The 13,202-nt window shown below is 40.5% G+C and overlaps 1 protein-coding gene across 15 annotated transcripts in view; it reads left to right on the top strand.

Annotated features, from left to right (window-relative positions):
* ERBIN (erbb2 interacting protein) overlaps nucleotides 1-13,202 on the top strand; it is a 153,025-nt gene that overhangs the window by 113,041 nt on the left and 26,782 nt on the right. For 12 of the 15 annotated variants that reach the window (XM_066242242.1, XM_066242232.1, XM_066242343.1 and 9 more), the window contains 3 exons: nucleotides 3,918-4,039; nucleotides 4,969-5,142; nucleotides 7,155-7,337. In XM_066242242.1, coding sequence (XP_066098339.1) covers nucleotides 3,918-4,039; nucleotides 4,969-5,142; nucleotides 7,155-7,337 — 479 coding nt within the window. The remainder of the gene's footprint in view (nucleotides 1-3,917; nucleotides 4,040-4,968; nucleotides 5,143-7,154; nucleotides 7,338-13,202) is intronic. The other 3 variants (XM_066242251.1, XM_066242323.1, XM_066242285.1) reach the window with 2 other exon arrangements.

Raw genomic sequence — 13,202 nt, 5'->3', positions numbered from 1 at the left:
TGTTTTTATTGACCACCTATGTGCCAAGTAGTTTGTTAGATCTAAGTATTAAAAGATAAAAATTCTTGCTTTCAAAGAAAATCATGATCTAAGAGGGAATAATGACATACAGTATATAACTTTGAAAGAGAAGGCATGATATCTTGGGCCTACTTAGTGGAACCAGTCTTAAATAGGAAGATGGGGAAGTATACATCTCTATCATAGTAAATTTGTAGCTGGGGAGAAAACAGGGTGTTGAGCAGTATTAGGCGGAGGGTTTTTATTTCATTTCTCTTTGCTCGAAGAGAAATGGCCTCTGTAGGCTGGAGGAAGAACATATGAGGAACTTGGTAATGAGTGGGAGAAAAGACTGACTAGGAATAAGCAGACAGATTTCTGAGTAGCACTGAAAAGAGAGCAAAGAAGAAGGAACACCATAATTTTGTAATGGTTATGACAATAAGGTTATGACAATATGTCATTTTCTCTGGTAGAATTTAGCAGTGCATAGCAAAGAAGCAGGACAATTGAAGTACCTACCACGTTATAAGTTTTGTTGGAGAGGTGTGACTTAAGGAAAAAAGGCAAGAAAAGTGACTGTGGTTAAAATAATACATCATGGCCTGACCAGGCAGTGGCACAGTGGCTAGAACATCGGACTGGGATGTGGAGGACCCAGGTTCAAAACCCCGAGGTCGCCAGCTTAAGCACGGGCTTATCTGGTTTGGGCAAGGCTCACCAACTTGAGCCCAAGGTCACTGGCTTGAGCAAGGGGTCATTGGTCTGCTGTAGCCCCTCCTTCTGTCCCACTCCCATCAAGGCACATTTGAGAAAGCAATCAGTGAACAACTAAGGTGCCCCAACAAAGAATTGATGCTTCTCATCTCTCTCCCTTCCTGTCTGTCCCTGTCTGTCCTTCTCTCTGTTTCTCTCTCTGTCTCACACACACACACACCCTAAAATAATACATCATGAAATCTATGCCTAATAGAGAAGGAAGTAAAACCGAGAGTGGTTTCCACAGGAAGAAAAAGAAATAAGGTTAAGGAACTCAAAGTTCATTGACAGTAAAAAGAAAGTGAGTGATTTTGAAGGACATGTTTAAGACCCTGGCCAGTTGGCTCAGTGGTAGAAACCTCGGCCTGGGTTCATTTCCTGTCAGGGCACATAGGAAAAGCAACCATCTGATTCCCTACCCTTTCCCCTTCTCTCTCTCTGTCTCTCTCTCTCTCTTTCTCTCTGCCCCCCAACCATAGCTCGATTGATTTGGGCAATATGGCTTTGGGCGCTGAGGATGGCTCTGTGGCCTTTATCTCAGGTGCTAAAAATAGCTCCATTGCCAAGCAATGGAGCAATACCTCAGATGGGCAGAGCATTGCCACATAAGGGGCTTGCAGGGTGGATCCCTGTCAGGGCGCATGCAGGAATCTGTCTCTCTGCCTCCCCTGCTCTCACTTAATTTTTTTTTAAAAAAGAACATGTTTGGTGGTTAAGAGATAGAGAGATTTTACAGGAGACAACATCTTAGATGTTATCATAGTTGGGAATCCCATGGAGGAAAATGCAAATAGACATTGGAATTGAGGGCATTGAGGAACTATGAAGTTTAGTGTTGAGGTGGGGTCTTCATACATTGTCATCATTTGGAATATTGGCCTGTTTTCAGTGTAGAGAAGGACTAGACAATACCAGTGTCCTCAGTGGATATAGCAAGGGTGATGAGGTCTAGTGACATCTAAAATGTTGAGAATGTAATATTCCCTGATGCCCTGACCTCAAAAGATGTGAGAGTTACACCAAAGGGTAGAAACTGTAGGTGACCAGAAGTTGACAAGCATGAGAGGCATGGTAAAAATTACTTAACTGAGGGTTCTGAAATAATTGTGGTGTGAAAGAGTTTTGACAGAATCTAAAACTCTTAAGACATTTCTGGGCTAGGTTGGTGATTGAAACTAATAACTAAGATGGGAGGAGAATCTTCTGAATCTTGGCATAGACTTTGTTGGAAACCACTTGGCTCTGTTTGCCTTTCCAAGTATACCAAAAAAGTAAGTCAATAGGGATTCCTAGCAGGTTGAACCACATTCCACAAACAAAAACAAATAGTTCACTATTAAGCAACTACATAAAGAAATCAAAGAAAAAATCCGTGATCAGAGTAATGAAAATAAAAAGCTGAGTCTAACAGCTTCATTAAACATTGTTTGTATTTGGTTTCATGTCACTTTTAGTTTGGGTATGAGATTAAGGAAAGGTAAGAAGCCCAAAATAAGGACTAAAGTGAAATCATAAGTATGCTACTTTGCATAAATATTCAATTTGACCATATTTGGGTATCCCAGAAATTTTAGTTGTCGGTTAGCTAATTTTTGGTGCTTTTAATCCCTTATGTTTTGATTAGATATAGTCATTTTCTCTCTCTCTCTGTCTTTCATGAGAGAGAGGGAGAGAGGGACAGACAGACAAGAAGGGAGAGAGATGAGAAACATCAACTCATAGTTATGGCACTTTAGTTGTTCATTGATTACCTTCTTATATGTGCCTTGACTGGGGGCCTCCAACTGAGCCAGTGACCCCTTGCTCAAGCCAGCGACCTTGAACTCAAGCCAGGGACTTTGGGCTTCAAGCCAGCGACCATAGGGTCATGTGTATGATCCCATGCTCAAGCTGGAGATCCTGTGCTCAAGCTCTTGTGCTCACACTCAAGCCAGCGACCTTGGGGTTTTGAACCTGGGTCTGTAGCATCCGAGGCTGATGCTCTATCCACTGCACCACCTCCTGGTCAGTCTAGTCATTCTCTTAATGGACAGAAAACAATTTATGATTTTTTTTAAAGCCTTAAATTTTTTTAGTTGCCCAGTAAGCAAAACACTAACAGTTGCTAAATTTTTACACTTTACCTTTAATGTTAAAATCAGATAGCAGAATATGTAAATGTTAAGTTTTTGTTAAATGTTTAGTTTTTCTTAATTTTGATATAAAAAATATCTTATAAGCACTTTACTTACATAATAAAGCTATATTGTATATAATGTTTAATGCAAAGATGTAATAACATTCCATCATGTTACATAACTCACTCTTTCTCTGTTTTTATCAAAATACTATACTTTTTCTGTCTTAACTCTTCCCCATCAATACATACTGAACAATATTGGAATTAGGAAGATTATTTCTTTTTTTTTGTTGTTTTTTTTGTTGTTTTTTTTTCATTTTTCTGAAGCTGGAAACGGGGAGAGACAGTCAGACAGACTCCCGCATGCGCCCGACCGGGATCCACCCGGCACGCCCACCAGGGGCGATGCTCTGCCCAGCAGGGGGCGATGCTCTGCCCATCCTGGGCGTCGCCATGTTGCGACCAGAGCCACTCTAGCGCCTGAGGTAGAGGCCACAGAGCCATGCCCAGCGCCCGGGCCATCTTTGCTCCAATGGAGCCTTGGCTGCGGGAGGGGAAGAGAGAGACAGAGAGGAAGGCGCAGCGGAGGGGTGGAGAAGCAAATGGGCGCTTCTCCTGTGTGCCCTGGCTGGGAATCGAACCCGGGTCCTCCGCACGCTAGGCCGACGCTCTACCGCTGAGCCAACCGGCCAGGGCAGGAAGATTATTTCTAAATGCAAAAACTTGGATGAAATGATTTATATATTGCCATGTTACTTTTTATAGGAAACTGCATGAAATTACATATGTATAGTGTTTTAATTGTTCAATTCTCTTCAAGAACATCTTGTAACAAAACAAGACAAATATGATTTAGGGAAGAAAAGATACGATTGATACTGTAAAAAAAAGAAAAGTTAGAATCAGCCTAGACATTAAGTGTAGACTTAACCTTTATGTTTGACCAGTCTTGACTTAACAAATAAATCGTATAAAGGAAATTATAAGCAAGTAATAGTTTTTTATTATTACAGTAAAATATACTGGATTTTTTTTCTAGTTATGTTTATATCAGACAATGAAAGTTTTAATCCTTCATTGTGGGAGGAGCAGAGGAAACAGCGGGCTCAAGTGGCATTTGAATGTGACGAAGACAAAGATGAAAGGGAGGCACCTCCCAGGGTGAGTCTGTTCTTTCTTCCTTCAGATTTAAAACGGGTCTGCTGATATTTATTGGGTACTATAGACCCATACTGTGGTGTTTTGGGGGGATACAGAGAAATATATGGTTTCATTTCTTGCTCTCCGGACACTTTAAGTTTTATTGATTATCATGTGAAATAATTTGAGAACAATATAAAGTCATATGATTAAAAGCCAGATTTGATGGTGTATATAAACATAAAAGAAAAACAGGTTATTGTTTTCACCCTTCCTTTTCTTCAGTGATTTATTTATATATTTTTTTAGGAATAAAGAACTTTGTTATGAACCTTTTGTTACTTGATTTGATTGAGAATATTTGCCACAGTGAAAGAAGTAAAAATACTCATTTCTAAGTTAGTTAAGGATGCAATTATTTTCCACTAATAAAAACTAGCTGAATTTCAAGAAATGACATTAGGTTGACCTTTGAAGTATTTGGTTCCCTGCACATAAGACATAGTACATACATGTAGTAGTTTCATATGTATCTGGATAAATATCTAGCTGGAACACATATCTGTTTCAAAGCCAAATGATGGTGTTGGCAGTATTCATACCATAGATCTCCAAGTATAATATATTTATGCCTGTTTAAAAAGTCTTTAAAACAGTGAAATCTGTAATTGTTAACATCTTTGACTATGGAAAGGACCATACGTTTATTGATTTTAAAGTGCTGTCAAAGCTCTATCATCTGTTTTCACAGTTACCCCTATGAGCCAAATACTCAGTGTAATTAAGATGGCTTATACCAGCGGTTCTCAACCCAGCGGGGGTCGAACGACCAAAACACAGGGGTCGCCTAAAGCCATCAGGTTGAGAACAGCTGGCTTAGACATTAAATATTGCGGTTGACATTAGAAATATTTATCTATATTTTAAATTTTGCTTATTTTGTTTTCTAGGAGGGAAATTTAAAGAGATATCCAACACCCTACCCAGATGAGCTTAAGAATATGGTCAAAACTGTTCAAACCATTGTACATCGATTAAAAGATGAAGAGACTAATGAAGACTCGGGGAAAGATTTGAAACTACACGAAGATCAGCAAGTTGTAAATAATGATGTGGGTGTGAAGGTTAGAAAACTTATTTGAAAATAACTGACCAAAACCTACTTCAAAATCTTTTTTTGAGGCCCTGGCTAATTGGCTCAGTGGTAGAGCGTCGGCCTGGTGTGCAGGAGTCCTGGGTTTGATTCCTGGCCAGGGCACACAGGAGAAGCGCCCATCTGCTTCTCTACCCCTCCCCCTCTCCTTCCTCTCTGTCTCTCTCTTCCCCTCCCGCAGCCAAGGCTCCATTGGAGCAAAATTGGCCCGGGCGCTGAGGATGGCTCCATGGCCTCTGCCTCAGGCGCTAGAATGGCTCTAGTCGCAACAGAGCGACCCCCCCAGATGGGCAGAGCATCACCCCCTGGTGGGCATGCCGGGTGGATCCCGGTGGGGTGCATGCGGGAGTCTGTCTGACTGCCTCCCCGTTTCCAACTTCAGGGGGAAAAAATAAATAAATAAATCTTTTTTTGTGTGTGTGTGAAAGTAGGGGATATAAAGAGACAGACTCCTGCATGCACTTTGTCTGGGGCCAATCGCAACTGAGCTATTTTAGCACCTGAGGTGGAAGCTCCATGTAACCATCCTCAGCACCTGGGGCTGACACACTCAAACCATGGCTGATGATTTCATCAGCTACTTGAACTAAAAGCTGTAACAATCAGTGAATTCCCTAATTGCTATTATTAACCACTTTAATGTGATTGCAGACTATTCAAATGGGCACGGAGGTGTCAACATAACCTTTAAAAAATCATTGCCTGAGCCTGACCAGGCGGTGGTGCAGTGGAGAGAGCATCGGCCTCAGATGTTAAGAACCCAGGTTCGAAACCCCGAGGTCACTGACTTGAGTGTAGACTCACCTGCTTGAGCATGAGGTTGCAGGCTTGAGTGTGGGATCATAGACATGACCCCATCATCGCTGGCTTGAGCCCAAGGTTACTGGCTTGAACAAGGGGTCACTTGCTCTGCTGTAGCCTCCTGTTCAGGGCACATATGAAAAAGTAATCATTGAACAACTAAGGTGCTGCAACGAAGAATTGAAGTTTCCCATCTCTCCCTTTCTGTCTCTTTGTCCCTATCTGTCCCTCTCTCTGACTCTCCCTGTCTTTGTCATAAAACAAAACAAAACAAAACAAAAAACCATTACCTGAGCAAAGAATAAATTAATATCAGAAAATTAACTAATGGAAATAAATTTTTACACCCTCCCCATGTTATTGATTCACTTGACCCAGTACTGAGTATAAAATTAATCACTAAGACAGACCATTGACATTTTCTTGGGATCTTTCAAAAACTTACAGAAATCCCTAAATTGTGTGTTTCTTTAATGGACTTTTGTCTATTTCACAATGAGTAGGAAAATTTGAATTTGAGCATGATGAGCTAAGTGACTCACTCATGAGCATCAACTTTGTGATTTCTAAGATGAAATGTATCCTCAGCTAAATTGTAACATTTAATTTGCTTCATGGACCTTGGGGACCTCCTGTCCCCAACATGTGCATTTTATCTGAGTGCTACACATTTTCATGTTTAAAGTTTCCTTGAATTATCTAGAATAGGAAAATGATAAATTGCTTTTAAATTTTTATGGCCCTGGCTGGTTGGCTCAGCGGTGGAGCGTCAGCCTGGCGTGCAGGGGACCCGGGTTCGATTCCCGGCCAGGACGCATAGGAGAAGCACCCATTTGCTTCTCCACACGCCCCCTTCCTCTGTCTCTCTCTTCCCCTCCCGCAGCCAAGATGACCATTGGAGCAAAGATGGCCCGGGCGCTGGGGATGGCTCCTTGGCCTCTGCCCCAGGCACTAGAGTGGCTCTGGTCACGGCAGAGCAACGCCCCGGAGGGGCAGAGCATCGCCCCTGGTGGTCGTGCCGGGTGGATCCCGGTCGGGCGCATGCGGGAGTCTGTCTGACCGTCTCTCCCTGTTTCCAGCTTCAGAAAAATACAAAAATTAATTAATTTTAAGCTGAATTTTAATACAAGAATAGACATGAAGCATAAGGAATATGAATTCTTTATCTTCTCTTTTACTTAGACTTCAGAAAGTACTACTCCAGTAAGAAGCAAAGCTGATGAAAGAGAAAAGTATATGATAGGAAACTCTATACAGAAGACCAATGAACTTGAAGCTGAGATCAGTCCTGGGAATCTGCCAGTGACAGCAACTATGAAAGCCTCTGAGAACTTGAAACATGTTAATCATGATGATGTTTTTGAGGTATGGTTTTATGATTGTTCTGGAAATGAAACCAGAAAAATCAGCTCATGCTGTCCGTCACATACACAGTCAAATAAGTAGAGACGGGTTGAATCTTTATGGTGCTTTATTCAGATGGCTGGAAATCTGAGAAGACATTGGGTTTGTACTCCAATAACTGTCTTAATATCTCATCTCAGCCAGCTTTTCTATAAGAAGGGATGAATGAGGGGCTTGAAGCACAGGGGGAAGGGTTTGTTTAGGCCTCCTGAGTCAGGGTTGCACCTCTCCTGACAAACAAATGGTTAATTGTTTGCGGGCCTCCTGAAACAGCAGCTATTTACATGCCTTTATCCCATCAGTTAAGACTTAAAATTTAAGCATTAAACACTAAACCTATTGACTACAACTAAAGCCAAACATTTTTTTTTAGATTTTTATTTTATTTTTATTGGGGGGGGAGAACAGAGAACAGGGAGGAGCAGGAAGCATCAACTCCCATATGTGCCTTGACCAGACAAGCCCGAGGTTTCCAACCGGTGACCTTAGCTTTCCAGGTCAACGCTTTATCCACTGTACCACCACAGGTCAGGCACAAAAGCCAAACATTTAAACTCAAGAGTTTTCTGTCAAAATGATCATAACAACCGATAAGAATTTGATATTTCATTGTTGCTAACTGAAGATAGTAGAGACTTGATAGCAGAAAATATGCTAATGAATTTATCATTGAGAAATTTCATAATATTTGCTGTAAGATCACTAGTTTACCATTTAAACATAAGTATTTTTACCCATTGTACTCAAATATTTACAATGTAAATTAGATTGTGGCAATTCTGTTCTAGTTCTGTAAAATACATAATAGCAATTGCATTATTTCTGTAACTTAAAAATGAGAAGGTTGGCCCTGACCAGATAGCTCAGTGGTAGAGTGTGTCAGCCCTGCATGTGGAAGTCCCAGGTTCGAGTTCAGGTCAGGGCACACAGGAGAAGTGCTCATCTGCTTCTCCATATCTCCCTCCCTCACTTCTCTTTCTCTCTCTTCTCCCCCTCCTGCAGCCATGGCTCAATTAGAGTGAGTTGGCCACGGGTGCTGAGGATGACTCCATGGCCTCCACCTTAGGCACTAAAAAATGGCTCCGGTTGTAATGGAGCAAGGGCCCCAGATGGGCAGAGCATCCCCCCCTAGTGGACTTGCCGGGTAGATCCTGGTCAGATTATGCAGGAGTCTGTCTCTGCCTTTCCTCTTCTCACTAAAAAATAAAATAATAAAATGAAAAGGTTGACAAAAGTATACTTCAATTATTTGGGTTTACTAAGCATTTATCACTGATTATGAAGTATTTTTTTTTCTTTTTCTGTTTGTTTGTTTTTTTTTTTATTAAATGAGAGGTTGAGAGGCGGGGAGGCAGAGTGACAGACTCTCGCATGTGCCCTGATCTGGATCTACCTGGCAAGTCCCCTGCCTACAGGGTGATGTTTTGCCCCTCTGGAGTTGCTGTTCTGTTGCTTGGCAACCAAGCTATTTTAGTTTCTTGTTTAGTTTCTTTTTATTGGGGGGGGGGGGGGGAGAACAGAGAACAGGGAGGAGCAGGAAGCATCAACTCTCATATGTGCCTTGACCAGACAAGCCCGAGGTTTCCAACCGGTGACCTTAGCTTTCCAGGTCAACGCTTTATCCACTGTACCACCACAGGTCAGGCATGGAGCTTCTTTGTGCCCCTCCCCTCTCCCCACCCTCTCCCTCTAGTATCTACTAGCTGCAAGTGGCTATTTAAATTTAGGTTAAATTAATTAAATAAAATTATAAATTGAACTTCTCAGTTACAATTGCCCTGTTTCAAATGCTTGGTTGCCATATTTGGCTAGTTAGTGACTACTATGTTAAACCATATAAGTCATTTCTATTATTACAGAAAGTTCTATGGGAAATCACTGGTGTATAGAAATACTGATATTGTGGGTTTAAAATAGCATCTTTATTTCTGAAATTTTAAATGTTTAAATCTCATCATCTTTTTATTTTAAGATTTTATTTATTGATTTGACAGAGAGGAGGGGCGGGGGGGTAAGGAACAAGAAGTATCAACTTATCAACTTCTCTTTAGTTGCTTCACTTGAGTTCATTGATTGCTTGTCGTATGTACCTTAACCTGGGCAAGCACAGGATTTCTAACTGGCAACCTCAGCATTCAGGTTGATGTTCCATCCACTGTGCCACCACAGGTCAAGTCAGCACATCATCTATCTTCATGGTTATTCTGTGCGTTAGTATTTACTACAGAAAAAACCTCATGGCTTTTGAATATACCAAATTACATCATTCAATATACAGTGTGTCCATAAAGTCATGGTGCACTTTTGACCAGTCACAGGAAAGCAACAAAAGACGATAGAAATGTGAAATCTGCACCAAATAAAAGGAAAACTCTCCCAGTTTCATACCTATTCAGTGCAGTTCGATGTGGGCTCACACACAGATTTTTTAGGGCTTCTTAGGTAGCTATTCCGTATAGCCTCTACAGACTCGTCACTGACTGATGGCCTACCAGAACAGGGTTTCTCCACCAAACTGTCGGTTTCCTTCATGCTTATCCCACCGAGTAATGTTATTCCTATGTGGTGGTGCTTCGTTATAAACGTGCCGATATTCACGTTGCACTTTGGTCACAGATTCTAATTCAGTGAGCCACAGAACACACTGAACTTTCCTCTGTACCGTCCACATCTCGACTGGCATGGCCGTGGGCTGCTCTGCTATATACATGGTCTTATGTCATCATCTGCACATGTGTACATGCTGCCACATCATCCTACAGAAACTGGGAGGGTTTTCCTTTTATTTGGTGCAGATTTCACATTTCTATCGTCTTTTGTTGCTTTCTTGTGAGCGGTCAAAAGTGCACCATGACTTTACGAACACACTGTATTATATTATATACATTGAACCTAATATAATAGTCTGTGAAAACATTATTAGGTTTGTCCTAGTGAACTTAGTACTCATTTAGTTTTATTTCTATGTGTAAGGACTGTGTTTGCAGCTCTGGTGGCATGATGGAAAAATGGATACATAAGTATATAATTAAGGTTAGACTGTATGAAATGAATAAGAAAAGTACTAATACAAGTATTAAGGGCTACAGAAATTTAGAAAAGAGATATTTTCCAGCTGCAAAGTTTCAAGGATGCTTTAAGATGAAGAAGGCATTTAACCTGTATTTTAAAATATTTCAGTTAGCAAAAATAGAACTGAATGAAGTGTGAAATAATTACAGCAAAAAAATGAAGTTTAGAAAATGAAGAAAAGAGCATGTTCCATCTGACTGTGTCAGGAGTGACAGTATGGAATAAAATTAATAGAATAGATTGGATTTTAATTACAAAGCCCTTGAAAGCCATTCTCAGAACTTTGGACTTAATGTTGTGTAGTCTTTGGGGAATCATAAAGGCTTTTTAGAACATTCCCTGTGACAGGGCTATGCATTAGAGTTATCTGGAAGGAGGTATTGAATTCTCTTAAGTTTGACGGCTATTGAGTCATGGCAGTAGAAAATGCAACTAACGTTGCAAGAACATTACAAATGTGATGTGTGAATGCCCCTGCCTATAAGGTGTGGAGAAGAGGGAACAGTCATATAACTGCCCAAATGTGATGGTGCTGTTAACAGAAATAGGGTATTAAAAGAACAGCCAGTCTTGGAAGGACAGGTTTGTTTTCAGATAGGTGGAATTGGAAGAAATGACAAGACCATCAGGTAAACATATTTAATAGGTACTTGGACATGTGGCTCTTTAGCTCAATTGTGAAATAAAATCTAGATTATAAATTGGAGAATTGCGTACATCAGTGCTTTTCAACCACCAGACCAGCCACCAGAAATATTGTGCTGGTCTGCAAGAGAGTTAATAATCACCCTAATGTTTGTGAAGATACAGATCCAGTGATCTTAGTCAAATTTGCTTATGCTCAGTGTGGTTTCTGCCTTAGCAGTTCCCGAAATAATTCTTATATTTTCACTGATCCTCAAGTGTAACAAGGTTGAAAAACACAGGTCTGCATTAAACATAATTATCAAAGAAAATGCATATTCATGGGAAAAGAGTAAGAAAGTAAAAAATACAAGCTAACTGCAGGAATATTAATGATGTGAACAAAAGAGAAAGGTGGGATGAGATGAGGAGACTGCCGTTCCCAGAAACCTGGGTATGATATAATTTCATGAAGGAGAAAGTCTGGTCAGCAGTTTAAATGCTGCAGATATCAAAGATTAGAATGGACCATTTGCCCCTCCTTGTCACTCTTCTTCTGTCATTAAGTCCTGTTATTTCCAAAATTTCTGTGAAGACCATTTTTTCTTTGCCAGCCATCACTGCCATTGCCTAAGGATAGATGCAGTCTTTCTTCTTCAGTGCTATTGTGATAGTTAGATTCCTTTCTGTTACCCTCATCCCTTGCATTCTTAATACCAGAGTTACTAGTTTGAAAGATAGCCTGATCTTGTGAGTTCCTAGCTTGGCAAACTCCGCTCCTGGCCAACACATACGTACTTAATTGAGCCCATACTCAGAGCATAGTCTTTTGCCATGCAACACAGGCTGCTTTTTCTGTCTCTCCTGTTACTTATCCTGAGCTCCAGAAGCTTGGAGCTGACTTGCCATACATACCTTTCTTTTCTTATTCCCACCATTCCTCTACTCAGAATATCATTTCTCTCTTAACTCACCCATCAAGACTAAACCAAATTTGTGTTCTTTTCCTATTCTACTAATTAGTAGTCTCTTTCCATTGTAGCAGGCTTGAACACGGTTATAAAGAAAACAAAACTATGGGCCTTATCAGATGGTGGCACAGTGGATAGAGCATCGACTGGGACGCAGAGGACCCAGGTTCAAAACGTTCAGCTCCAGCTTGAGCGCGGGCTCACTGGCTTGAGCGCAGGGTCACTGGTTTGAGTGTGGGGTCATAGACATGACCCATGGTCACTGGCTTGAGCCCAAAGGTTACTGGTTTGAAACCCAAGGTCGCTGGTTTGAACAAGGGGTTGCTGGCTCTGCTGTAGCCCCCCAGTCATAGCATGTAGAAAAAAGCAATCAATTAACAACTAAGGTACCATAATGAATAATTGATGCTTCTCATCTCTCTCCTTTCCTGTCTGTCCCTATCTGTCCCTCTCTCTGACTGTCTCTGTCAAAAAACAAAAAATACTATGGCCTATGGTCCAGATCCAGCCCACCACCTGTTTATTTATGGCTTGCAAACTAAGAACAGCTTTTACATTATTAAATGGTTGAATAAAAATAAAAAGAATAATATTTCATGACCTGAAAAATTAGATGAAATTTTGTTTTACTGGCACACAGCCATGATCATCTGTTTACATATTGTCTGTGAGTACTTTTGTGCATGCCGTAGAGTTGAGAAGTTGAAACAGAAGCTGTATGATTCTCAAAGTGTAACATTTACTCCCTGGCCTTTTCACAGAAAGTTTGCTAACTCAAGTCCATATTTTTACTGCACTTACAAATACCTAAAAGTCCTAGTACTTTTAACAGAACAGCTTTTAAAAACCTTTTGCTTATTTTTATATTAACTAGGAATAATTTAATACGATTTTATATGTAATATATACAGTATTAATTTTTTCCCATTAATAGGTCTTTTTCCTACGTAATACCTGTCAGTGGTAAATAACTTGGAACAATTGCCAAATATTAGAGAAAAATTAGTAGAGAATAATATAAAGTTTTGTCTTCAGATTAGGCAAAAATTGTCACTAATTCATGTTAGAAAAAAAACCACACCTCAGTTCTTCTGATTCTTGGAACCCACTGATCCTTGGAGCAATAAATTTGAGAATTTGGAAGACTTTTTGTTTTTTT

Source organism: Saccopteryx bilineata, chromosome 1 (assembly GCF_036850765.1).
Source record: "Saccopteryx bilineata isolate mSacBil1 chromosome 1, mSacBil1_pri_phased_curated, whole genome shotgun sequence".
NCBI classification, from domain to species: Eukaryota; Metazoa; Chordata; class Mammalia; order Chiroptera; family Emballonuridae; genus Saccopteryx; species Saccopteryx bilineata.
Note: the sequence above shows the minus strand (reverse complement) of the source record. Positions and strands in the feature narration are given on the sequence as shown.